General features: G+C 38.6%; 2 protein-coding genes and 1 long non-coding RNA gene across 13 annotated transcripts in view; 2 read left to right on the top strand and 1 right to left on the bottom strand.

Annotated features, from left to right (window-relative positions):
• Positions 1 to 15,789, top strand: part of KAT6B (lysine acetyltransferase 6B) — a 121,484-nt gene extending 105,695 nt beyond the window's left edge. For all 10 annotated transcript variants that reach the window (XM_068198476.1, XM_068198475.1, XM_068198472.1 and 7 more), the window contains 5 exons: positions 5,807 to 6,038; positions 7,791 to 7,950; positions 8,552 to 8,818; positions 9,945 to 10,248; positions 11,893 to 15,789. In XM_068198476.1, the coding sequence (XP_068054577.1) occupies positions 5,807 to 6,038; positions 7,791 to 7,950; positions 8,552 to 8,818; positions 9,945 to 10,248; positions 11,893 to 14,375 (3,446 nt within the window). In that variant the 3' untranslated portion in view covers positions 14,376 to 15,789. The remainder of the gene's footprint in view (positions 1 to 5,806; positions 6,039 to 7,790; positions 7,951 to 8,551; positions 8,819 to 9,944; positions 10,249 to 11,892) is intronic.
• DUSP29 (dual specificity phosphatase 29) overlaps positions 11,971 to 26,726 on the bottom strand; it is a 69,808-nt gene continuing 55,052 nt past the window's right edge. For both annotated transcript variants that reach the window (XM_068198545.1, XM_068198546.1), the window contains 2 exons: positions 24,001 to 24,221; positions 11,971 to 19,056 (listed from right to left, as the gene is read on the bottom strand). In XM_068198545.1, the coding sequence (XP_068054646.1) occupies positions 18,809 to 19,056; positions 24,001 to 24,221 (469 nt within the window). In that variant the 3' untranslated portion in view covers positions 11,971 to 18,808. The remainder of the gene's footprint in view (positions 19,057 to 24,000; positions 24,222 to 26,726) is intronic.
• The window catches only part of LOC137478517 (uncharacterized), a 21,484-nt gene continuing 13,626 nt past the window's right edge, over positions 18,869 to 26,726 (top strand). The window contains exon 1 of the long non-coding RNA XR_011001616.1: positions 18,869 to 18,994. This is a non-coding gene — a long non-coding RNA (uncharacterized lncRNA). The remainder of the gene's footprint in view (positions 18,995 to 26,726) is intronic.

Genomic DNA, 26,726 nt, shown 5'->3' with positions numbered 1-26,726 from the left:
AGACTGTTAGTTTTGGTTTTTAGCCTCCCTAAGTGAAAAGCAAATACGTGGATTTGTTGCTAGTAGCATAGGAGAAAGGAACTGCAATTTCTAAGTGCTTGTCCAGGCACAGAATGAGATTCAGTGCTCTGTTTTCCATCCAGGTGCATTTTTGCTGATTCTGTTTCTGCTGAAGACAATGCAGTGCACTGGTGTTTCAGAACAATAGTTGAACATCATACGTGATGGCCTCAAGAGTGAAGTGCCTCTCTTTGTGGCACTGATCTCAAAGAGCCTGCCTGTCTGTAAGCAGTGAAGTTCAAGGAATGGAGGAATTGTGTTAGATCAGCAAATGTCCGTGGCATATGTCACTGTTATTTGTGGAGAGGTTGCTGTGTCAGATACTCCCTTAAGGGAGCACATGGTTAATAGAACACAGGAAATTGTACTGAAGTTTCAGCTAGTGGCATCTTCTGGAGAATATTGGGTTGAAGCTGCCTTGGGATGCTCTGGATGGATTATGTTCTGGCTATGTGGAATTTCAGTAAAATGTACAACTGTATTGCCCATTGGAGAAGGCAAGAAATTTTGTGATGTTTTCATAAAAGTATGAGTGATACACTTACAAGCCAACTGTAATCCTCAATTTCACTTTCTTAGAAGCTACTCAGCTACAATTATTTATTTTCCAGTGTGGATGCTAACTGTTGTTTGCTCTTAAGCTAAACAAAGTAATATATGTATTTAATAATAAAACACAGCATTTCTAGGACTGTTCTAGGTGGTTTTAAAGTAGAAATAGTAAATATAATTACATAAAAGATGCTTGTTCAAACTTTCATATCAGCTGAGTTCCCTAGCTTCTCAGGTGAACAGGAAACCACAAAGTCTTCATTCAATCCTGTGCAATATGCATACCATGGTTTGGCTGTTGCTGTGTAACTGAACAACAGTGTGACCATGCAGTCTTGCGTGAACACAAACAAATGTAATTTAAACACCTACATCCAGTTCATAAGTTGAGTTTTTTGGTTTGCTTGCATCAAGATTAATTCCTTAGCCCACTGAAAGCCTAATGGCTTTACAATTATTATGGTCAGTGTTAGTTGCACTCAAGGAAGCTGAACATTTCAGTCTAGATGTCTGTTCTTTGACTGTTCATCGGAGATGATGGATATGAGGAGAGCTGAGCACTAGAACAGGTTGCCTGGAGAGGTTGTGGAGTTTGCTGTCCTGGAGATGTTCAGAAGCTGTCAGGACACAATGCTGAGCAATGTGCTTTAGGAGGACCCTGCTTGAGCAGGGAGGTTGGCCAAGATGACCTCCAGTGGTCCCTTCTAACCTTAACTGTTCTGTCAAATGAAATGATAAATTGATTTGTTCATTGCTATAGAACATAAAGCTTATATAGAGAGCACTCAGATTGTAGGAGTGTCTTTAAAAAAATCTTCAAACTTTATTTGACTTTCTTCTGTCAGTTTTAGTTTGTTCATTTGGTCTTTCTCAGTATACCAGTTGTTTAATGTCTTTGTTTGCTGCTGCTTTGTATTTCACCGGCCTCTGTGCAGTCTGCATCTCTATTGGCTTACACCTTTGAAGGCTAGCCTGCATTTGCTACCATGTTAAAAGCAAAAGAACAAGTGTGTTCCTTCAATAGATAAAAAAATTCAATTCAGCTGTCTCCAGCTAAATTTAAAACTGTGTTGTGATTTTTGCTTAATATTATGGAGCTGAGGTAGTGATGTTTAGAAGTGTGTGTGGTAGGGAAAGAAGGATGTGTCATGGGTATTTGGAGATATGAGGCTTAATGAAATAGCTGTTCTTGGTAGTTTATAACTTGAAGTATGCATAAAACTGCTTTCATGCCATAGGAGTGAAAGAGGGCTGATCTGACCCTGATTTTTAGATGATTTTCAGGAGAGAGCTAGTGAGATACAAGTCTGTTCACCTCACAGCAGACATGGCAATAAATTTCTCCTGAACACACAAGTAAATGTAGTGAATGGAGGAGGAAGATGGACTCTGCACTGCTTGCAAAAGGGAGTGGTACTAGACAAATCTTACTAAGCTCTTAAAAAATGCCACAAGGTCTGGACATTAAACTCATCTGGCTGGTTTCAGTTGTTTGGATGAAGCCATACTTATTCTGTTTGCCTGTGTTTCAGGTGGTAGTTGCCAGTTTCAGATTGTCCCTTGGTTTTCTCTGTTGGCCACTGTCCTGCTATCAAGCCAGGACTTCTGATCTCATGCTATTTAACTTGTTTGAAGATACAGAACCAAGTATCAAAAAATTAGTAGTAGAGTAGCTGAAAGTTTCTAGAGACTGGCACAGATACATTAAAGTTACTGTTTTCACCTAAGTGTGTTGTGGATTCTGTAGCTATTTCAGGGGTGTTACTAGGAATCCTGTAGATTGAAATGACTGGATAATTACAAGTCAGTTTGTTTAAATGTATGTTTTAATGCCTAATTATCTCGTTAATTTGTGTTGAAGGCATAAAATTTATGTATGTATATGAACTTTCCCTTCCTCAGATTGCATTTCGTCTAATTGTTTCAAATCTTGGATAAGATGAAACCTCAGTGATACTGGGGAGGTTTGTGTGACAGAAATCAAAGGCTGTAAATCACATTTGATGCATTGCTTTGCTGTGGAGGATAGAGATAAGGCAAGAAATAAAAATAATTCATAGTATTTTGGCTGTTGAATTTTGTGATCCTATCACTCATATGCCCAGAAGATAAGATAGACAACTCTTTGTTCTTGATTAGGTCTTCTATTTTGTTGAGGCTTTAGTTTTTTGTGTAGTATGCAGTCTGGCTTGCTTACTCTTGGGGATGGGTGGCGAAGAGCTGTATTTTGTCTTGTGGGTGTTGCTACTGTTCATAATCTGATATCAAGGATTATACCTTAAGAAAGTTTTTTCAGATTGCCCCTTGGAGGCTATCCATTATTAAGTTTAGGCAGACACAGTGAGGCTGCAGGTATCTGTTTAACAGGGGCATATTGTGCTCATTTCATATGCCTCAGGATAGATACATGAGCTACCAAGATCAGTGTTTTTATTTACCTGCAACTTAGATCAATTACTTGACAACTCTTTGGTAAGTTAAATTTAATAGGTGTTATTCAAATCACAGAATCTGTTAAGAGAGACCTTTCATTCAGTGCTTGCTGCATGTAACCAAGATTATCTCTGATTTATATTTTTGATCCTCTAGAACATGAGTATTTTGGAAAAGCATAGGTTATATTTTAGAAAGGTAGAGGAAGAATAGTGACAGATGTTACTGCCATGCAGGTAACGTTTCACTGCTTTAATGTAGAGTGAAAATGACCACTAAGAACTAGTCTCTAAATCTCCAGACACACGAAAGTTACAGTGAGCCAGTTTAGTAAAACTCTAAAGATGCTTGTGTTTACCTAAGTAAAGATACCAAACTCTTATTTGGTTAGTGGTTTTTTATTCTGCTTCATAATATGTTTACCAAGAAATTATAAGTGCAGCCCCCTTATCTATGAGGAAAATGGAAGCAGAGTCTAAGTAACTTTAGAATGTAGTGAAATGCAGGAATGAAACCTAGGTCTTGCAAATACCCTATAAACACTTTCTATTAGTGCTCAAGACTTCTTGAATGTGAAGTTGGTAGGGTAAACTGCAAAGTTACTTGAAGCAACTCTTAAGTTCTCCTCATGGATTTATTTTTAAAATCTAGGTTATTCTTCCTGTGTTCCTATGTTGAGGCTTCCATCACTACTTTTGCTACCTACCTCAGTTTTGCATAGTTTTTTATGGGCAATGACATCTTAGCATAAAACTTGGATTTGTATGTTGTACACAAGTTGATCCAGAATTCTTTCTTGATACAAGTGAAGCTTTATTTAAAATTAGGCAGAATAGGCTCTACACTCTAGGTCTGCTTTTGTGCACTTGGAATTAAAGCAACAATTCTTTACCTTCAAACTATTCAGGATGCACTGTAGTGTTGAATGTGGAATTTGATGTTCCCTGTCAACAATAGTTGCATGTAGTGCCAAGATGTACTAAAATGCATCATCTAGTTATAAAAAAGTTTAATATGCGGCAAATTTAAATGCTAAAACACCTTAATTTCCTGAATTTCTATGGTAGTGTTTCTTCTGTAAAACAAAATAAATTTACTTGCTGAGTTTCCAGTGGTACCATGCAGATGTAGGCAGGCTTCATGTAGCCCTGTAGGAGTAGGCAGATGTGGGATGGTATTCCTGAAGCTCTGGCATTTTATCACAAATCATGCTAATAGATATGAAAGGCACACTACTTATTTCAGTATCTATGTTGTGATCACTTGAGATGTAGTAGGACATCTCCTTTTCTATGTGAATTTCTTTAGGCAAACTGGACATTAGACTATGATGCATATCTGTCTATGTTTTGTCTAAATTCTGTTGTGGACCTTTGGTATTGTGACCAAGAAAGGGAAGACCAATGTTTCAAGCAGAGTAAAGAGACATATATTTGTATGTGTATTTCGTGGTTTTATCTAAGAAAAATATCTCTGTGTGTGGTTAGTGTATAGTAGACCATACAGCAAAATAAGGAAACAGCCACTGCTTCTGTTCAACCTGGATGTTAATTATATGCTTGTAATGAATAGCAGATTTGATTAGGAGAAACTTTGTGAAGATGTTAGTAGGATTTGTTTAACAAACATGACATGACTGTACTAGATATATTTTACATCAGTCTTTGGAAAATAAAAGTGAAAAATTTGAGGGGAAAAGAAGTATTTTAAGAATATTGGAAGGCAAAAGAACTCTATATTTTGGTGGATTCCGAACAACTTTGAGTAATGTAATTCCATAAACGTCTGTGCTTATGGCAGAGGAAGCGTTTTGTGAACCCATTTTTTTAAGGCCTGTGTGCTGGCAGTTTTTGGAAAGGCACAATGCAGAATATGTATAATGGAGGGATGAATTACTATGGAAGGATACCTGTTATTAATTGTGGGGTTTTTTTCTCTATACTGAATTAGTTTTACAGGTGGCATCTTCTGGTATCTCCAAGCAGGTGTGTTTTACTCTAAATTGTAAAATGCTCCTAAAGCTGAAGTGTTAAAAGGGACTTAGAACATACGTAGAATATAAAATGAAGGTGATATATTGTGTAATAGTGATTCAATTACTGTCTTGAAGACTGTAAGCAGGGACTATGTGAATGTTCTTAAATGTGCATTAAGGGAGATTATTTTTTAATTATTTCTCTTAACTAATTCTCCAAGTAATTAATCTTGTGAATTATGTTGCCTCCAAAATATAACTTATAGCTGTTTAATCAAAAACTTAAGTCACTTGGGGCTTCTTGAAGAAAAATTACTTAACTGATATTACCTGTGATACTTCCTCTTCAGATTCTTCTGCAAGTTCTTGGCTTCAGTGATGTAAGTGGTTTAACAGTAACACTGTTGCTGTAACAGTGATGTAATGTTTCTCAAAAGACCAGGGAGTTGCAGTTCTGAAGGAGAAGGTGTACGATGGGAACTGTTCCAAAACATGTTGGCATTTTCTTCTCATCCTTGCCTTACAATTAGAAAAGGGTTTTTGGTTAATGTTTGATTCTCATAAGATAAGATCTGAGTCACTCAGAAGAATTTGATCTTTCCTATGTCACTGTAATGATGAAAACTCCTCTCTTTTATAGAGAGGATTTATTTAATTGCAAGACATTGCAGTAGTTCAGTCAGTCATGCTGATGATCTTCTGTATTAATTCCAACTTTCTTATGGGCTAGTTAAAATTCCTTGCTTTTGTTATCTCCATAAGGTATCCTGTTTGCTTTTATTCTAGGTTATTTACTTTCTAGAAGAGAGGGTCAAGCAGGATCCCCTGAAAAGCCATTGTCTGATCTGGGTCGTCTCTCCTACCTGGCTTATTGGAAAAGTGTCATATTGGAATACCTGAACTGCCACCATGAAAAACAAATCAGCATCAAAGGAATGAGCCGAGCTACTGGAATGTGTCCACATGATATTGCCACAACCCTGCAGCAACATAGCATGATAGATAAAAGAGAAGATAGGTCAGTGAATCTTGTAAAATTTTTTTAAAATACTGAGACAAAACATTCTCTACTTACAAGACAGTTGATGTGAAAAATGTCTGTGTAAAAGTTTTACTTCAAAATGAGTGATAACCATCTCGCCATAGAAGTCAGTATGGGTGGGTCTTAGAGAGCTTTTCTTCCTGAGGATTTTTTGGATGCTCTTTCATGTTAATGGTTATTAGAAGTATGTGGCTGGCTCAAAACATTTTCAGTTAAGAGTTTTGTTTCATTCAGTATAATCTTCCCTAAGTGTTCCCAGCTCTTGCTGTGCAAATATTTTGCTTTGAATACCAGTAAGAGGAAAAAATGGTGTTTGTGGGTGGCAGTCTCTCTTTCCACACCTCCTCTTTCAATCATTGCTGAATTCATGTAAACCACGGGATCAAATGAGCTCTACATGAAGTGCTCCTGCTCAAGGTACTGGTAATACAAGTTTCTGTTTAATGTTCTGATCAATGTTGAAAGTCAGTGCACTGAGAAGGTGAATTCCTGTTTTGTGAATATCTTCTTTCTTCATGCTCTTGATGGGTATGTTAGAACTTTTATGGGTGGTTGTTCTTGTTTGGTCTGTTTCTTTCCATAAAATGCCCTAAATGGCTTTCAATGCTGTTTGTGTTTCTGAAGATGATCTTAAGACTTTCTGAATATTCCAATCATAGAAACTTTATAATTAAGCAAAGCTGCCTTACAAACACTGTCTTGCCAAAAAAAATGAAATTGAAATCTGAAAAAGTTGAGCCTCAGTAATTTTTGTGTCCTAGCGCTAGCATTCAAAACCAGTAATTTTTGAATCAGTTAGAATGCAAGTCTTCAAAAAGGAGATTGGTTTACAAGATGGTGTATGAGAGTAGTAAGAGGAGTACTGGCATGGCCTTAAAGCTCTTCTGGAGTACTTAGTTATGGACAACCTGAGGACAAATGTATTTTAAGGGAAATTTTTCATACATGTAGTGAAGTAGAAGCTTGTCACAATTCTGGGAAAAGCGTTCTGTATCCGATTTCTTTTTTTTAACTTTGTTTTTCACTGAGAGAATGTTGTTACTTCACCAACCTCATTTTTAAAGCATTTGAAATGCTTGCTAATCCTTGTTTAGAATTGTACAGTTCTTTGTAACAGGGGAGTTTGATGGGATATGTGCTATTATATTGGCATACTGTGCTATTTTATTAGTCTTTACCTACTTTTGATAAGCCACTTCATAGTAATTGGAAAGTTGTTTTGTACTTCATTATCACAGGACTAAAGTATATTTGTATGCTTCATTAGAAAACCTGTACTTCTGACTTGCTTTCTTGTCCCATTAACTTACACCTTCAGCTGTAGCATTACGACTTTCTCACTCTTGACTTGATGATCCAGTGTTTTCTATGTTTGTATGTAATATTAAAATTAGAAATTGTTCTGGCAGTGATTCAAGTGCCAACAGTAAACCTCTTGAATTAGGTTTAGAGTAGTCAACTCTAAAACCTTCGCTTTGCTCTCTGTTGCCCTAGTGATGGTTAATATTGAGCTTTCACTTCATAAACTATTGTTCCTTCACTTCCTCTCAGTAAACAGTCAGTAGTATAAGGATGTTATCACTACATGTAAGCTGGTATTTTTAGTTTGATGGATCCTTTCATTTATCCATCTTTTTTCACAGGTTGTTTTGCAAAAGGATGTCAACTATAGAAAGTCTGTTCCAGGTGGTCACTTTCTAAATTAAATTGCTGTTTATTTGATTGTAGATTTGTAATTATTAGAAGGGAAAAGCTGATTTCAAGTCATATGGAGAAACTGAAAGCAAATCCACGTATCAATGAAGTAGATCCTGAAAGCTTGAGATGGACTCCTTTGTTAGTTTCTAATGCTGCAGTTTCTGAAGAAGAGAGAGAAGCAGAAAAGGAGGTAATAAAAGAGATATCTTCTGAATTTCTCTTCCTTTGGCTTTCATAACTCTGAATATTCAACATTAGACTGTCTTAAATAGAGCAGGTTTAGCTTTGGCCACTACATACTGCTATTGTAATGCAGAATTTTTGGAAGCTGCGCAGCAACACATGGTAACTTTGAGGGGATGCATATGAAAACTTAAAATGTGAATCACTTGTCATGGAGCTGTATTTATCACTCTTGAGGTAGTCAAAGAGCATGTAATCAGATCAAATTTGGTGCAGAGCTCAGGGGCTGCACTTTCAATCGATTCTTTGTGTTCTCAACTTGCTCAAAGTGATCCAGTCAGTGGGCATGTAATGTACTGCTAAAGGACTTAAATCAATTCGCTGCATCATTAATAGTGCTAAATATCCCATGAAATGCAATCTTCTTTGGTTTGTTATCTGTTAACTGTTGTAAAGGAGCAACTAGATGATTCAGCTGAAATGTTGTTGCTAGGTTAGCTAGCAGTGCTAATCAGGGTTGACTTATTTTAACTATTTAGCTGAATGTAAAGGATATGGCTAAGTAAATGCTGTTTCAGTGACCTGTTGTTTTAACCTCAAACCTTCAGGCTGAGCGACTTATGGAACAAGCTAGCTGCTGGGAAAAGGAAGAGCAAGAAATATTCTCCACAAGAACTAATAGTAGGCAATCACCTGCAAAAGTACAATCTAAAAATAAATATTTACGATCTCCAGAAAGTGTGGCCGTGGTGGGGGAGCGAGGGCAATCCACAGAACAATCTAAAGAGAGCAGTGAGGAGGATGGCGGGGATGAGAATCAACAGAGTTCGCCTCCCCGGCTAACAAAGCCCCAGTCCCTGGCCATGAAGAGAAAGGTGGGTTACTTCAGTGCTTTGGTTCAAAGTCATTTGTCTCTCATTTCAATCAAATCATTACCATCAAAATAACAACCTGGTTTTTTGCAAGCATTTATTAGACTCTTTTAATCCTTTATGTGTTATTTGAACACTTAACTATTCCTCTCTTTGCTTTTCTGCACTCCATCCAGTTTTTGTCTTTTGAATTTTTCACAGAACTATAAAATACTAGTGACATTAAAAAAATCTGGATTTTCTGTTAATTTTAAACCTAGAGATTGCCCTCTGGTGTTTGGCATTGGTATTGGTTCAATATCTTAATGGTTCTTTCTTTTTTTGTATTAAGATGGAGTCCAGCTTGTGGTGTTTGTCTTTGTTTTTTTTTTTTTTTTTACCCGTATTCTTCTAATATAAATGTTCAATTTTGGTTACTGCCATGTTTGCACTAATTTCTTAATTTCCTTAAAAATCAACTCTTTGAGTTGCTTAAATTAGTAAACTTAAGAAACCCAAAATTTTAAAGCACTCACCTTAGCCTTTGTATTCAGGTGTCTCTGGTGAGAATTAGGAAATTGTATTGTCCCTTTGGTTATACTTTAGGTGAGCTTACTTTTAAGTAATGATAAATCTCTGAGAATGTATAATAATAGAAAAACAAAATCTTGAACAGTTTTTTTTTATAGCAGCCAACTGTAGATGCTCAAGGTGCACTTCTTCCATGTTATCTATTTTTTTGTGTACATACTTATTTCTAAAAATAGCAGAAACCAAAATGTAGAAGAATAAGCTTTGGTACTTGTGAAGGTTGTTGTGAAATTATAAATCTACAGAGGAAAAATGCGTGAGTGCAATTTATGCAACAGTGCTAGGAATATTATTTGACAGAAGAACGTAAAAGACTACAATTTAAAGAAAATTCTAGTCTTGATTTTCACTTACAGTAAGATTTCTATACATGTTTACATACCTATTTTAACTGTTTAGACATTTTACTTTTAGATTCTGTCTACATTTGAATTTGATGCCATGTAAAGTGTTTTTTAATGAGTAAATTGTTGTAAACTCACTCTACTAAAATTTATGTCCAAAATCAGTGAATGAATGGGAATGTAGGAAGAGTTTGATTTGTGGAATTGTTTTTCAGAGACCTTTCATACTGAAAAAGAAAAGGGGCCGTAAGCGCAGAAGGATAAATAGCAGTGTTACAACAGAGACAATTTCTGAAACAACCGAGGTGTTGAATGAGCCATTTGATAACTCAGATGAAGAGCGTCCCATGCCACAGCTGGAACCCACCTGTGAGATGGATGGAGAAGATGATGACTTGAAGCCTGTGATTAGAAAAGCTTTTGAGTATCAATCTGGGCAGCAGAAACAGGAGGAAGAAGAGCAGAATAAGGAGGAGAAGAAAGATATTCATTGTTACAGGCGTGATGAAAATTGTACAGGTAAACTTAAAATGTTCTCATATATTCACAAAGATAATTTTGTTGGGTTGCTTTCAAAAGAAGTGTTTATTTTTGTCATGCATCTGGAAATTTTTTATGACATGTGTTTAGCTGTTGTTATTATTATAATAATTGGTTTTTTGTGTTCAGGAAACAAATCTTATCCAGTCTGAGGCATTGAAGTTTTTGTCATATTGTCAAAAACAACAGGGCATTTCATACTCAACAATGCAAAGGGTATCACTGGAATATTGTCCAATGTAATTTTTGTATCAGTGGTAAAGGATACAAGCAAAAAGTAAGATTTGGTTTACACAAATATCTTTCTATTCAGTATTGTTGGTAATTTAGTGAAATGTTTGGTGCTTCTGTGGCATAATACATCCTCAGCACCAGGATCCTGTTTTATTTCCCCATGAAAGACAGTTTTAACTGTGTCCTTTCAAAGCTACTTTTCTAGTTTGATTTCAAGGATATTTCCTGTCAGAAAAGTTAATGGACGGATAGTGAAACTACTAATGAGCTATTCTGAATGTGCACTCTTCCCTTGACCTCCTGGCCCTTAAATTATGCTTATGAGTTTTAATTCCAGAATGATTTAGACTCTCAGGTCTGTGTGTTTTTTTCTAAGAAGCCAGTAGGTACTACTTCAGTATTTTTGTAATTGCATGGGAAGTTCCATCCTTGCGATCCTCAATTGAGGGATCATGGGCTGATTTCTATTTCAAACAGCTCTTGTGTGATGTGGTACATTAGAATATCACCACTTTTTCCAGCTTCTCAAGAGAAATTATTTAAACTAATAGTAGCAAGTTCCAGCTATGTTGCAGTGGTCAAGTTGGCACTGTTTTAACTAGACTGATGTTTTTTATTTACCCATGGACCACGTAATCACAATATAGAAGTATCACTGAAGCCATTACACTCCCAAGTGCAACATGTTATGTCTTGATAATTCTCCTTTTTTCTGGAGTATGTGTAAGTGGTATCTGAGGAGAAAGGAAAGAGATGAATGTGTTTGGGTCCTTTTTTTATAGTCAATGGATTAGTTTAGTGTTCTGATGCACTCTGTGTGTAATTTTAATTATCTTTTGCCTTCTATCATCTCTTGTGAACCATGTCATAATATGCTGGCCATGAGAAAGTACGAGAATGAAACACCTTTTTTCAGTATTGGTATTAAAGCATGATTCTATATTTTTTATGGTTTGATCTCCAGAATGGTCCAAGAGGAAACTCAAGACTTTCATGTCATTACTGTCAAAAAAGATGAATGTGTGTTAGATCAATGTCTATATAAAGTGAATGCATACTTCTATTCTAAAACCAAAGGTGGAAAATCAAATATTTGGACAGTATTTGCTTTAGTTTACATGTCTTGTCATTTAAATCTCTGGGATTTTTCTAATGTATAAATGGTGGTTCCGAAAGTGTCTGTTAAAAGGCCACCAAACCATACTGTGTAGTATGTTTGAGCTGTAGATACTACATTGTTCTACTGTGTTTTGAGGCCTGTTTATAACTCTTGTTTCATACTTTCTTAATACATTTTGAGTTTATAAATTATTTTCAGGTTTATATTGGAAAATATTGATTAGTCTGCAAGCTAAGACTTTTTCTTTTTGTCTCTATTACCTCCCAAAGATAATACAGAGGATGTAGCGGTGTTGGAAGAAAGCACTAAAGACAATCTTGAACCTTTAAAGAGTAAGCAGGGTTGGCCCAAAGGAGTTAAGCGTGGTCCATCTAAATGGAGGCAGAGCAAAGAAAGAAAACCTGGTTTTAAGCTTAATTTGTACACTCCACCCGAGACTCCCATGGAGCCTGACTATCAGGTGCTGGTGGAAGAACAAAAGGAAGTAGGTGAAGATAAGCCCTGTTCCGTTCCCGCTGTTACTGAGCAAGCTGTTAAAGAACCTGTTGAAGCATTACCACCACCAGATGATGAGGCAAAAGAAGTAGAACCTGAACCTCTGCATCCACCCAGTGAGCCCTTTGAAAAACAAGAAAATGATACTGTGAAAGCTGGGGAAGAAGAAAGGAGCATAGAAGAAGATGAAATCCATTCAAAAGATCAAGAAAAAGACAAAGCAGAAGTTTTTGTGCAGAAAGAGGAGTCTGTGCATTTGGATGATCAGGAGGAAGAGGAGGAGGAGGATGAAGAACCTTCTCACAATGAGGATCATGATGCAGACGATGAAGATGATAGTCACATGGGTTCAACAGAAGTGGAGAAAGAGGAATTGCCTGGTGAAGCTTTCAAAGAAATGCTGGAAACTCAGCAGTCTTTTTTAGACGTAAATGTTCAAACTGGTAATTCAAATCAGGAGGAGTTAATGGATTGTGGTGTTGACCTTGCAGCTGATGAGTGTGCAAGTGACCAGAAAGAACTTGCTCCAGATTCAGACCCAGTGCCTGAATCTGATGATGATCATGCAGACAACAACCAGGACCAAAAATCTGGTGAAGAATTACATTCCGATTTCAAGGGAGAAAGTACTGAGACCATGGAGATTGACTCAGAGACAGTTCAGGCAGTACAGTCTCTAACCCAAGAAACAAGTGAACATGAAGATACATTTCAGGACTGTGCAGAGACTCAAGAGGCCTGTAGAAGTTTGCAGAACTATGCCCACAATGACCAAAGTCCTCAGATGACCACATTGGATGACTGTCAGCAGTCTGACCACAGCAGCCCAGTTTCATCTGTGCACTCTCATCCCAGCCAGTCAGTTCGCTCTGTTAATAGTCCAAATGTTGCTCCTTTAGAGAACAGCTATGCTCAGATCAGCCCAGATCAAAGTGCCATTTCTGTGCCATCTCTGCAGAACATGGAGACCAGCCCAATGATGGATGTTCCCTCAGTTTCTGATCATTCGCAGCAAGTTGTGGATAGTGGGTTTAGTGACTTAGGAAGTATTGAGAGCACAACAGAAAACTATGAAAACCCAAGCAGTTACGATTCTACAATGGGTAGTAGTATCTGTGGAAACAACTCTTCTCAAAACAGTTGCTCATACAGCAGCCTTACGTCTAGTAACCTAACACAGAGTAGCTGTGCAGTGACCCAGCAGATATCTAACATTAATGGAAGCTGCAGTATGATGCAACAAGCAAACATCAATTCTCCTCCCACTTGTAATGTAAAATCTCCCCAAGGTTGTGTTGTTGAAAGGCCTCCAAGCGGCAACCAACAGTTATCCCAGTGCAGCATGGCTGCTAATTTCACTCCACCTATGCAGTTGACTGAAATCCCCGAGACTAGCAACGCCAACATTGGATTATATGAAAGAATGGGGCAGAGTGAATTTGGAGCAGGGCATTACTCACAGCCATCTGCCACCTTCAGCCTTGCTAAACTGCAACAGTTAACTAATACGCTTATGGATCATTCTTTGCCTTACAGCCATTCAGCTGCTGTAACTTCCTATGCAAACAGTGCCTCTTTGTCTGCCCCCTTAAGTAACACAGGGCTTGTTCAGCTTTCTCAGTCTCCACATGCTGTTCCTGGAGGACCCCAAGCACAGGCTACCATGACCCCTCCCCCCAACCTTACTCCTCCTCCCATGAATTTGCCACCTCCCCTTTTGCAGCGTAATATGACTTCATCAAATATTGGAATATCCCACACCCAAAGACTGCAGACTCAGATGGCCAGCAAGGGTCATGTCTCTGTAAGAACCAAATCCACACCTCTGCCACCTGCTGCTGCAGCCCATCAACCACAAATTTATGGGCGAGCTTCACAGACTGTGGCCATGCAAGGGCCTGCACGGACCTTAACAATGCAGCGTGGCATGAACATGAGTGTAAATTTGATGCCAGCCCCTGCTTATAATGTCAATTCAGTGAACATGAATATGAATACCCTTAATGCTATGAATGGTTACAGTATGTCCCAGCCTATGATGAATAGTGGGTATCACAGTAATCATGGGTATATGAATCAAACCCCTCAGTACCCTATGCAGATGCAGATGGGAATGATGGGAACTCAGCCATATGCACAGCAGCCAATGCAGACAGCACCCCACAGTAACATGATGTACACTCCTCCGGGCCACCACGGCTACATGAACACAGGCATGTCCAAACAGTCTCTCAATGGATCCTACATGAGAAGGTAGGCCCGTGGGAGAGACGCGCTACCAAACCGGCGTATGGGATTGATCTGCACAAATACCTTTGGAGAGTACGATTTCAAAACCAGCAATTGGTGTGAATGCAAAAACATTTGTTGGCACCATTTAAAAGCTGTATGCAGCAGAAAGCCTTATACAAGTTTTTCTTTATTTCACGCTTTGTTGGTTTTTTCTTTTTTTTTTCCTTTGGTTTTGTTTTGTTCTGTTTTGGGGTTTTTTGTTTATTTTTTTAACATTGTGAGATTTAACTTCTCTTTGGGGGGAATTAGGTGGTTTTCCATTTTTTGTTTATTTCATTGAGCTTGAAGTTCTCTGGAAAGGAAGAACTCTTTCTATGAACTGCAATTACACAGCAGCTGATGGTTCAGAGCCATTTTATGTGCCTGCTCCCATTAAAAATGTGGATAAATAGACTCCAAAACTATCAGACAGTACTGGATCATGAGCTTTTTCTCTCTCCTTTCCCCACATGTAAATGCCTTTTAGCAGTTCTTTTATTGTATTATTTTGTTTCTGAAGGTGACACTTCTGCATGCCGCTAATGTCTTTGTTAGTGACAGTGCATTTTGTAGTACTGTACAAGTGTTGTGCTTAACAGTAAGCCATTTCTTAATTTTTTTGCCTTGATTAGGTTACCCTAGTTTGAGGGGTAAAAAACCAGAACTATATTTTTGTTAATTATAAAACTTGTAAAAATAATAAAAAAAAAGCTGCAAAAGCTATTCACATTTTGGTTAGTTCAAAGGGTTTTATTGCTGTATGTTGAGTGTAAAGTTGAGACTCTTTTCCATTTTTGTGACCAGTTTCTTTGGGGCTGGGTAGGAAAAAAAAGGCAGCTTTCTGTTTTATAAAAACTTATGTTTTTTTGTTGATTGAAACATCTCAGTGTTTATTTGTCAAGTTTTGAAACATTTTCGTATATGTCCAAATACTTGGCAGGATTTAAAAAAAAAGTAGTGAATTTGGTGTAAAGTTGCTATTTTATGGAAATGCCTCTAACTTTACATTTTCATTCCATCTGTAGATTTTTCTATCTTTATAAAATATTGGAGTTATTTTTTAAGGGAAAAAATAGAGCAGTAGCGTGTGAATAGCTCAAACTAAGCTTACAGATCGCATGTAAAAAGGCAAAAGTTATTTGTGTCTGTTTATATTGCTTCCTTTTTTGTAGCCTTTGTACCTGTACAGAGTGACTGTAAGGGCCGAACAGAAGAGGCTTGATACATGTAAAAATAGGACCCAGTGACACTCTTGTATTTATCTGTTATCTTTTTAGTCAGTCACTTAAAAAAATACCCACAAAAGACCCACCCAAGCAGCAAAAATAAAAACTGCAAAAAACTACACCCCCCCAAGCTGTACATTTTAACATAAAATAAATTATGATGAGCCATTTTTAGCCTCTTGTGTCTTGTCATAGTTTGATGTTGCATGGGAATTACCTCCTGAAACAGTGTTTGTTACGGTGCTCTCACATGCTTGATCTAAAGCCCATTACAGTTGGTGGGGTTTGGATTAGGCTGTTTAGAGCTTAAGTGTAGGTTTCTCATCATAATTGCATACACCTTGTGAAAATAAAGAATACCTAAGATTATTTTTTTTAATAATCTTAATAAAATATTGAATAAATATGTATTTAATACCTTACAAGGTTGTCAATATTTAATGTATGAAACTTATTTCCTACAGAAGGTGTGAATACATATATATATATAAAAGGATATATGATAGTAACAGAGATGGTGTTTGAACTGTATTTTAATGATAGAATTGTAATCTCTTCCTTTGTCATTGTTGCTGGGTGACAAGACGATGCAAATTCTCTATTAAATCTATGGGTTCTGTGTATATGCATGTATGTGGCACACACAAACATACACAGAGATGAGCACTTCTCTTGTAGGAAGGTCTGTTAAACACAAGAAGGCTGTCTCTATGTGGATCTCATGAGTGGACAAATTCAAATGTGGGATGTGTGAACCTACACCAGAAAAAGTCCTTGTAATAATATTTCAGAATACTTCTAATGTGGATGTAGGCACTGTCACTGCAGTAAGGTTATTAGCTAAGGTGAAAGGAGTGGCCATCTTGACTGAAAACTGTCCCCATTCCAGTATATAAAACAGCTTTAAAGGTAACATTTCATATACCTTAAAGTCAAAGAAATGTGTATTTCTTTAAATAAAACCATTACTGTGTGGCGGTGCCAAATCAAGAAACTGATACTACAGATTAATGTGCATGACCCATTGAGTTTTAATACAAGGGAGCAGCAGTCTAAAATAGTGAATCTGAATGAGAGCTGAAATTGCTGGTCAAATGGTAATCTGGAGTAACTTGTGTTTTAGGAGTTCAGAACACCTGATAAGGAGAGCACCGTACAACAAAAATCTTGGTTCATGCCCTTACATTGTCAAATTCATTGATTGAAGGCAGAGAGTATGCATAGTACTTAAACATTGTTTTCATCTTTAAAATGTAACTCACCTTTTTTATGCTTAAGAAAAGGAAAGGGGAATCAACACACTTATGTGCAGCCTTCAGATGTGTTTAGCTTTGTCTTGTGATTTTTCATTTGTGTGTTTTTACAGTGAGTGAAAAAGGCACCTGGGTCTTTATCTGCTGCTGTTCAGTTTCAAGGTTTGAAGCCTGTAACATACAAGCAAATCAAACCTTCTTAACATTTCAGATATTTAGTAACCTGAAGCAGCATCCTGACTCCAGCACATTGCTAAAATTCTCTATTTACAATATATGGGTTTAAGAGTTGGTTGGGAAATGATGTGTAGTGTGCGCTCAGCAGGCAAGTTTCCAATATAATCTTGTTATTTCAGAATTCCTTTCAGGAGGACAAGGGACTAGCCTACATCTTTTCCCATAACAACTGTTTTGCAATGTGAATTGCATTATGGCACTATAATTTCTGATAAATAAGAAGATTGTCTTTTCCTTGACAGATACACTTGTTCTCTGTCTTGTATGCACCTTGCAGTGTCAGTTTTGACTGTGTGCTTTAGCACTATCCCAGAGGGGAATGAGCTCTTGCTTTTACTGTCTTCAAAAAAATCTTCACAGAATTGCAATGGATGATGCTTGTCAAAGGCAGGAGGCTTCTTTGGCCATGCACTCTTACAGAATGCTCCATGCCACTGGTGGTTGGCAAGAAGGAAATCAACCTGCCTTGTTCAGTGTGTGTGTTTTCTGCAGACCTGGCTTGTAGCTGGAGTCGGTGCTGCTGACACTTGTGAATCAGCTCATTAGCAGCTTGCAAGAGTTGCCTCACTTTGTGGAAGTCACGTGTTCCAGAACTTCTGCTTTTCTGATTTAGTCTCATTAATTCTGGGAGAACGGTAGGCAAAAAAAGCTGGGAAGTAAATGAAAAGTATGTTTACTTCAGGACTGTTTAATTGGCACAGCAGAGTCCTTTAGGCAAGACCTGGTTCTAGGAAAGATACTTGTCTTTGGAGCAGGACATACTTCATCTGGAAGCTGCCAAATGTCAGTTCTCCTGGAAGCTGCACTCAGCCCCTTTAGCAAAGACAGTAATGGTAAGTGGTGTTACACTCAGACTGCCTGATCCCCCAGCAGTGGGCAAAATGCAACCAATTTTTTGCTAACAGTGAAACAATCTCTGATATAAGCAGAGATGTAGGACTGCTAAAGGTACTAATATTCCATGTTAAATCACTGTCTATGTCTCAGTTTTATAAGCTGTTTAATTAGTCCATCTGGCAGGGTGGCTGATGGAAACAAACTCCATTTTTATCAGCATGGTAAATAGAAAGAACAGCCCTGGCAATTTTCTGTAGTGCTGAGGGTGATCAATTATGCATGTGAATCAATGACAAATCCTCTTTCAGTTACAGCAAATGCTTATGGTGTAGTTGCTCCTCATCTAGAGGCTCTCTAACTGCTGTGCTGCCCTGGATTATCACTGTGAAAAAAAGAAATAAAATTGCCAGGAAACAGCACAAAAAGGCAAACTCCTGTGAAATCCTTCAGGACTCTGGACTAAGCAATTCAGCATTTTTCCTGCAAGATTTCTTCAGGAGTGCCTATCTGCACTCCTTTAAAGGCTGTGGGCTTGAGTTAGGATCACAATTTTGGGGGTACTCAGCTAAAAAAGAGCTTTAAGTTGTGCTTGCTTTTGTCTTGTAAACGTTTGGGGTTTTTTTGCAGAGAGAAAAACTTACTTGTTGATGTAACAAAGAATTCTGCTAAGGCTGGAACTTTCTAAGATGATGAGTTTTAAATTTGGTTTCCCTTCTTTCTCATCTTGACATTGTATTTGAAATGACTTTGGGTTTTTTTTCTAGCAAATAACAAATGATCCTTGTGGCTCTGTAATTAACTACACATTCCCCTCCCCTCCTTTTATGGAGTTTCTTTTGCAGTAGCACAGCCGTGCCAGGACAGTGCTAGATGGTGGTGCTGTTCTGCTGCTCAGCAGGTGCTAGGCTGTTCTTGCTGTTCCTCCTCTGCAGTGCCAGCTCTATGTCCAGTTCTCTCAGCTGTTTCAAGAAGCCCCGGTTTGGCAAGATGCAGCGGTGCCTTGACACTTGCTCAATGGCATCCACCACTGTCATGTTCTTGTAAATCATCAGGTAAGCCAAGACCAGCGTGGCGGAGCGGCTGCGGCCCATGGCGCAGTGAACCAGCACCTTGCCTGTGGAAACAGAGGGATGCCATCAGAGGTGACACTGGGTAATCCTTTCCTCTTGACAGTGAAGGTTTCTGTAGTGCCCCTGCTCTGTTTGGTGTTTGACTACCCTTACCAGCACTCAATAAGCCTCTCGTTTCATACAAGGGAAAACTGAGGCTGTAAATCTTACAACTGAACACCATCTACAGTAGAGATGATCCATTTAATCCTACACCAAATATCTTTTTATTTGTGAACCAAGCTTGCAGAGAAGGCCTGGGGGCTGCAGTAAGTATCATGGCAAGCCCTGCTGCAGCCTTGACTTACATGCCTCACAAACAGTGTGTATGCAATTCTGTGTTTGGGAATAACGACCAAAGCACAAGGGTGTGGGAGGGTTTGTTGTGCTCTCAGACCATCCTTCCATGAGAATAAATGGAATGCGTCGGGGGTGGGTGCCTTTCTCAGTTCTACTAACTATACACAAAAAGTAACCAAATTTGATTCTGTTTTTTTGTTCTGGCAATAATGTTCTTTGAGATCTAGATTGCATCACTTTATGCCAGTTTTTGAGGGCAGAAGATCAAAAAGGCCATAGGCACATAACCAGGGGGTGGAAAGAAACCACCTCTTACACTACAGAAAAGCTTCTGTAGAAATTTCTGGCTAGCACCCTGTTGTGTTGAATGCAAGTAATGTTTCACCACCACCATCATCTGAGTGTTCAAATATGATCATCTCCTTGCAGTAGGAGCCTGTCTCATACCCTGTGAGTGCAGAGTCTTTGCCAAGAGTTTTCACCTCCCAATAAACATGCTACGGTTTAACTCTGCGACACTGCTTGGTTTAACTTGGAACTTCCAGAGGCAGAAAGTCATTGGCTTTGGATAGTAACAAGGTTGTAAGTCAAAGTGGAGCCTTCCGTGTTAGCAGTATCTGGGGGAGGTGGAGGAAGAGAACAGTAAGTGGGTTCAGGTCTGATTGACAGGTTTTGAAACACTTCAAAAGATTTCCAAAAATGATTCAAAGCCCTTGAGGGGGTCTCACAAAAGGTTGAACTGCTGAAGGAAGTAGATTTGGAGCACACTCTCTAACACCCTGCTAAGCAGAATTGCCACAGGAGAAAAAAAATAAAAACTCTGCTATCAGGGCCAATGATAGTTTATCTCTGTCAGCTATGCCTGGTGAGAAGTGCTGGGTGCAAAGCCATCACTCCTGCCGATTAACTCCTTTGCTTCCAGGCACAAGAGGATGCCTTGGCACAAGCAGCATTGCTGTGTAATGGATGCATCAAGAACTGCCAATACTAAAGGATTAATGGTTACAGTCTGCATCCTAATCCCAGCAGATAGACTTTGAGGCATCTTGGCAAAATTCCAGTCCTTCTGATAACTAAAATGCCTCTCCCTCTCCTAGAAAATTATAATCCATGCTATTATTACTGCAAATAGTTGAAGTGGATGAAAAGATGCATTTGTTTAGCCCTTCACTGCTTCTCACCACCTTGTAAATCTATTACTGTTGAGGTGATAAAATACGAGATGGGACAAGGAAAGCTTTGCTTTGTGTGGGTGGCAAATGGAGGAGATGCAGGAGAAAATATAGTTTTGTATTGTGTTAACAAAGGCAAAAAATGGCTGTACAATCTTCTGAAATGTCCACTGGTTTGCAGAAAAGGAAGTCTGTCCTTGGCTGTGTGTGCATAGTCAAACAATTGCCTGTTACAGCAGAACACTGACACTCTTCTGCAGAGCCATGTCCCTTCTGTTCTATTCTGTAGTCTCTTCCATTCTAATAGAAGGACCACTCTGAACCTTCATTCCCCAAAAGGGAGTCTGCTCTTGCAGTCTTGGATTCTGACCACATATATCTTCAAAGTGTGCCAGAATATGCAGTATCAGTGCACAGAGACAGAGATCTGCTGAGTGGTGACAGAGCTCTGAAATACTTCATTCAGTTAACTTGGGTTTGTGTTTCTTGAAAATTTGTCTAGATGCAGCACTCCTTTTCCAGAGTCATTTGGAGCTTTGAATGTTGAGGTGTCTTTGGTCAAAAGCCTCAGGTCTTTGTAACTGTCTCATATGTTTCTTCCCACTTAATTTTCTTTTAAAATCTCTGTCTTTAATTTTCCCCTGACATTTTATTGTGAAGTGAAAATGCGCTTCTTGTCTATCTACATTCTGAGGAACTAAAATTTCAAGGGAGTGAGTATTAAATCTGTAGCTTAGTAGGAAACTGAATTTTTTTTTTTAAATAATGTCTTCCTTTCATGTTATACAGACCTCACTGATAAAAAATTTAAGCTGTTCTATGGCCTAAATTGCATGTTTTGGGAAAGCTTTAGGCCCAGCTGAATGACAGCATGCATAATTGTGACTCATTAGAGATTGCCTCTAAATCTTACTCTTATAACTGTTCTTATGTCCATCAGCCCATGCTTAAACCCTACAAACACTGTTCTGATCAGGGAGATTCTTCATCATCATGAAGATTTAAAATGTTAAGTCAGGACTGTTTTGACAGCATCCAAATTGCCAAGCTTTCTGGTCTGTTTCAGAGAGGGCCTTCTTCATTAGAATGACAACTTCTTTCAAAAGCATTGACTATTGAGCATCTTCTCAGCCAAAATCATTATCTGAAGACATCTGTTCAATGAATTTGATCATTTGGCTGAAGGTCATACCTCTGATACAGCCAGAACATGATACAACCTGAGTAAATTCATTAAGACATAGATTCTGGTCACACAAGCTGAAGCTTTTTCCTTTCTCTCCCTTTCCCTCTCTGCATTTCCTCAGTTCTAATATCAAAGCAGCAAAGCAATGCAAAGGTGTTACTGATCAGAAGTACTGAGCACCGCACACTGAAGTCCCATGTCATTACCACTGGAGATAAGTGCTTGGTTGCTTCATCCAAAATCCTGTTTAGGAATCTGGATGGTCTTTGTCAGTCAGGAAGGTGCACACAATATAGCCTGTTCATTTGGCACTTGAAATGCAGAACACCTTTCTGCACTAGATGTGCATTCACAAATAATACATTTATGTTGTTGGAGGAGAACACTAGCTACCTCTAGTGTTTTCTTCCATAGGAGGCATCAGTCCACACTTCTGTTCTGTCAATGTGTATTGGAAAGTTATTGTCATGCTTTAAACATGAGTGTCTTCCTGGGCCATGCATAGTGTCATTATACGTGTTTCTGGCTGGGATAAGAGGTGTACATGCATACATTTTACTTTTCCCTCATGAGAAAGTTAAGAGCTTGCTCTTTTTCTTCATGAGTATTGCAGTAGTTCTTCATTTTATTGGTCTTCATCAGAAAAGATCCTAGCCAACTTGTTTAAAAGCCATTTAAATGTGGCAAAAATTACTGCAGCTACTGAAATCACTGCAATTTGTAGTATCTACTTGAGTGCAGATTTTTTTGTTTGGTTTGTTTTGTTTGTTCACCCAGTCACTCTTCAATTTGGTTTTGTGTTCCAGTGCTGGGCTGGTGATTGCTACTGTCTGAGGACTTCCTGGACTTTGATGTGGTTTTGAAACAAAAAGGTTAATCTCCCCCCATCTCATCCTTTCCTCCTACAATATTTATTGGGAAGCAAGGTTTTTTTCCTTGCCCTTGCTGCTTCCCTTGTGCTTGTTTCTTTACCTCAGTACAGCAGACTAAAGTCTTATGGGAGCAGGAGGGTGGTGGGAATGAGGAAGTCTGCATTTCTTATTCCAGCTACTCCAGTCTGACACTGACCTCTGGCCTCCAGCCATGGCTAGACACGGGTGTGTGCTAGTTATCCTCTCCTTTCCAAAGGCAGTGCTTCAGACACACTTCTTTAAAATGCTGGGTATCTTTCTTCATAAGCAAGTAAGCTCCTGAAGCAGTTTCTCCTGCTATTAGGACTTTGATTATTAAAACTGATCTGCTTTCAAGGTTTTCTCCTGAGCAAGGGAAGGAACTGTTGTATGGACTGTACTAGTTGAAAGGGTAACATTGTAAAGACCTGGCTGGCTATTGGAAGCAAGTCAGGTAGTAAGTGCCTGCAGCTGAGCTAGACAGCCAAGAACAGAAGCTGACACAAGGCTAGAAACTTGATATCTGACCCTCTGATATTAAGGTCTCTATAGGTCAGCAGGAAAGTTTTAAGTTTCTCAACTGGTTTCTGGTAAAATATCCTGCTGAGATTTTTTTTAAAAGTATGTGGGGGGAAGAAGTAGGAGTAATATTGGAAGTCAGTGTGAGGCCTAGGCTGCAGCACTTCACATCAGTGTAAAGCTTACTGATAGAACACTGCTGGAGATCAGCAAATAATGAATTGTAGTAATCAAGCTGAGAAATTACAAACACTTTAATGAAATATTTCTAGTTTACTGCTGTCAGAGCTGTATCAGTTCCCTGCTGCTTGGAAGATGGCAGAGAAAAAAAATGTTACAGGTTGGGGTAGATCTGATGGTCAGGTAGGAGGGGTGGTTTCTGTATTTATAGAGAAACTCTAATGGTGCAGAACATGAAGCTGTGGGATGACGGCATGGAATGTCTGAGACCACTTATGTTCTACTCTTACCACTATGCAACTAATATTCATTAAACCTGTCTTGATAGGGACTAATTAGGAAAAGGAGGAAAAGACAGCATATTCATGACACCTAGGCAATTTCCAGTTCTCACATGTGTTTTTGAAGGAGTCAAAACAACAACAAAAAACCTCTGTCAGGTAGGACCCGTTGATACAAGCTGTGATGAGAACTTTTGTCAAAAGTGCTTGGTAAGAGGCTCTTGAGAAGGTATTAGTGAGAATGGTCCTAAATAGATCACTGCCTTCTCTTACACTGGTTGCCTACTACTAGTTTTATTGTCTCTGTTAAACTGTATTGGACTTGTTTCATTCCTGCAAGGTTAAATGCCATGGAGCTATGCTTTTAATTAGTTGTGGTAAATATTATATTGGTTTGAACAGTTTTCAGCACCCTCCTTACTTCTTTCATCCTGAAGTGCATTATCAATGAATTTGGAAGCCGAATAAAAGAACTGGCTGAGGTTGAAAGTGGGGAGATCATCTGCTTCCACACCATGGTACTCCACAGTCATGCTGTTGTAATATTCTGGTCCCGTGTCCACGTTGCGCTGCCCGTGGGCCGCGTTGAGGATGTGGGTGAATCCCGCCTTCTCCAGGCTGTAGCGATCCAGCGCAGTCTTTCTGGTAAAACAAGAGCTGTCATGTAACTCAAGAAGCTTCTTCAAGACTAGGAAAAAAATTAAGAAAACCTCTGATTTGGTATGTTCTAAATGTTAGTGAAACTGATAATGCTTTAACAATGCATAATTTACCATTTTAAGCATCTTAAGATATTGTCATTCTGTTTGAAGCTGTCATTCTTTTTGGAGTTCCTAATTATATCCCCCAGGTCCTTAGAGTATGTTTAATATGGATTTATTTTCCCATTACCTTTGCACATAGGCAATACTGGCTTCAATCTATCTTGTACAAGAAGAAACTTATGATACAGAAAGAAATAGAAGGAATTATCTGAAGTCAGAAAAGGAAATCAGTGGCAGAACTTGAAATAGGACCCATGAATGCTGTTTTCCCTTCTGTCCCATCAAATGATATTGCAGATGTAATAAGAGTCAGTAATATGTGAGTGAATCGTCTGAGATTCAAAAAGAAGCTCTTCTTCCCCAGAAGAAGTTACTGAGTTTTTCTCCATTTCTATAAAAAATAAATAAAAATTTTAAAGCCCATCCTTGTGTGAATATAACTTCCTATCACAACTGCATTTTACTGTCTTGTTTGGTCAAACCAGAGGTCTAAAGCAAAAAGAGCTATATAAGGAAATTGGATATTGCCCTTCAGAGGAAGCTGTAATTCATGTATTTAGCCAAAGGTTTCTTGTCCTCTCTTCCCTTGGACAAGGGAAGTCAGAGAAGAGAGGAAAGCTTAGATTTGTATGTTCAATACCCACTGTAGGTGCTTGCTTTAGGATAAAATTCCTAAAAAAATGTAGAGTTTGTGGCCAGGCAAGTAAAAACTTTTTTTCTTCCATTTCAGAAAGCTTTTACTTTGGGAAAATTTTGTTCTGAAAAATCTGTCAAGTTTCATTAGTGCCTAGGAACACTACAAAGCTTTTTACAAAAAAAGAAAAAATGGCATAGCCTTTATTCTGTTAATATATTTTCACATAACTGCTGCATGATGTAAAAAAGCTTTTTCCAAACAAAAGTACCTCCCTCCATGAATGTTTCCTGAACGCTTCCATGTGTAAATGTAGCTGCTGTCACACAGGACATTGTGGTGGGCTACCTGCTGTGTTTTGTAATTCTAGTGGTGGCAGCCCACAATAGCTTGAAGTTGACTGCCTTTCCAACCTCTAAGTCAAAAGCTTCCTCTGAGCAGTCAAGGACCTAATGATTACAGCACTTAACTGGGATATGGATACTGAAGGTTTTACCTGTGCTTGCTCTTATTTAAATTAAGCCCATGATCACTGGCTGTTCTGAGTAAATATTGCCCTGCAGATATTCCTTTCTGGTCAGGAATGATAATGTCTTGATAGTACTGGTATTTTTGCCATGAAATAATGCCACACATCCCCTTACAATCATGTAAAAGTTAAATAAAAGCTTTTCTTTGTGTGGTGATGCCTACCTAATAAGTTTAGTAGACCCTGGAGCACAGAGAAGCAGCAGCATCCTGCTGTTAATGTTGAAGTTGCCACCCTCACCTCATGTTAAATAATGCTTAATCCTTCCCTTTGTATCCCTATAGCAATGATTGACTGAGGAAGACTTTCTTTCTTCTCCCTCCTTTTAGGAGGTTTTGTGCCTTAGGATTCCCTGTATGTACATATTGCCAGCAAAGATGCTTCAGTTCTATACTGAAAGGATGGAGAGTATTTAAATTAAAATAAAACACGTTAAATGTCCTGGCTGAAGTGTAAGGGTGCAGTGAATAACTACTGCTCTTCATTTTAATGTCCTTGAGGTGAGCTACAGTTCCTGCTTTCAAATTAAGCCTGTCTTTGTTTTACCTCCCTGATGCTGGAATAGACAAAATGTGGTTTTCATTCATGAGACTTGGCCCAATGCATGTATCCTACAAACCATGCGAGACAGGGCTTCAAGTCAGAGACCTGTGCAAGAGACCCTTGCAAGTGGAGACCTACATGCTGAGTAGGAAGTAGGACTGCACAGTAGGGTCAGTAGAAAATCAAAGTTTTCAATGGACTATAGATGCTATCACACTTTGGCTTCTGCAAGCACTGCTCAGGCTAATAAATACCATTAGAATTAAATTCTGAAGTTGTTCTGAGCAAGGACAATGTCAAACAATAGGTTACAGTCATTAACATTTGACACTGGTTTTTATTTGAAATAATATTTTCCTGTTTCCTCGATTGGAGATTGCCTTTTGACAGAGTGGGTGCAACTAATGCATTTTTCTGACAGCCACACAGTCATGTTCTGCTTCCTATGACCTGATTTTGCAATGTTGGGTGGCCTCAGTTTTCCAGCAGGTATTTAGAAAGAAGGGATACGGTCTTTCAGTAACTTGTGTAAGCAGTCAGCTCAGCCTGGCCAACCTTCTCTGAACTTCCCCTTCCATCTCCCAGTCTTGCCTGTAGCTGCATTCTGTGAAGTTGAGGCCCAGGATGGAATTAATCCTCCTCCTTTTTATTTAAAATAAATTTAATAATTTTGCATC

This window comes from Anomalospiza imberbis, chromosome 8 (genome assembly GCF_031753505.1).
Source record: "Anomalospiza imberbis isolate Cuckoo-Finch-1a 21T00152 chromosome 8, ASM3175350v1, whole genome shotgun sequence".
Classification (NCBI taxonomy): domain Eukaryota; kingdom Metazoa; phylum Chordata; class Aves; order Passeriformes; family Viduidae; genus Anomalospiza; species Anomalospiza imberbis.
Note: the sequence above shows the minus strand (reverse complement) of the source record. Positions and strands in the feature narration are given on the sequence as shown.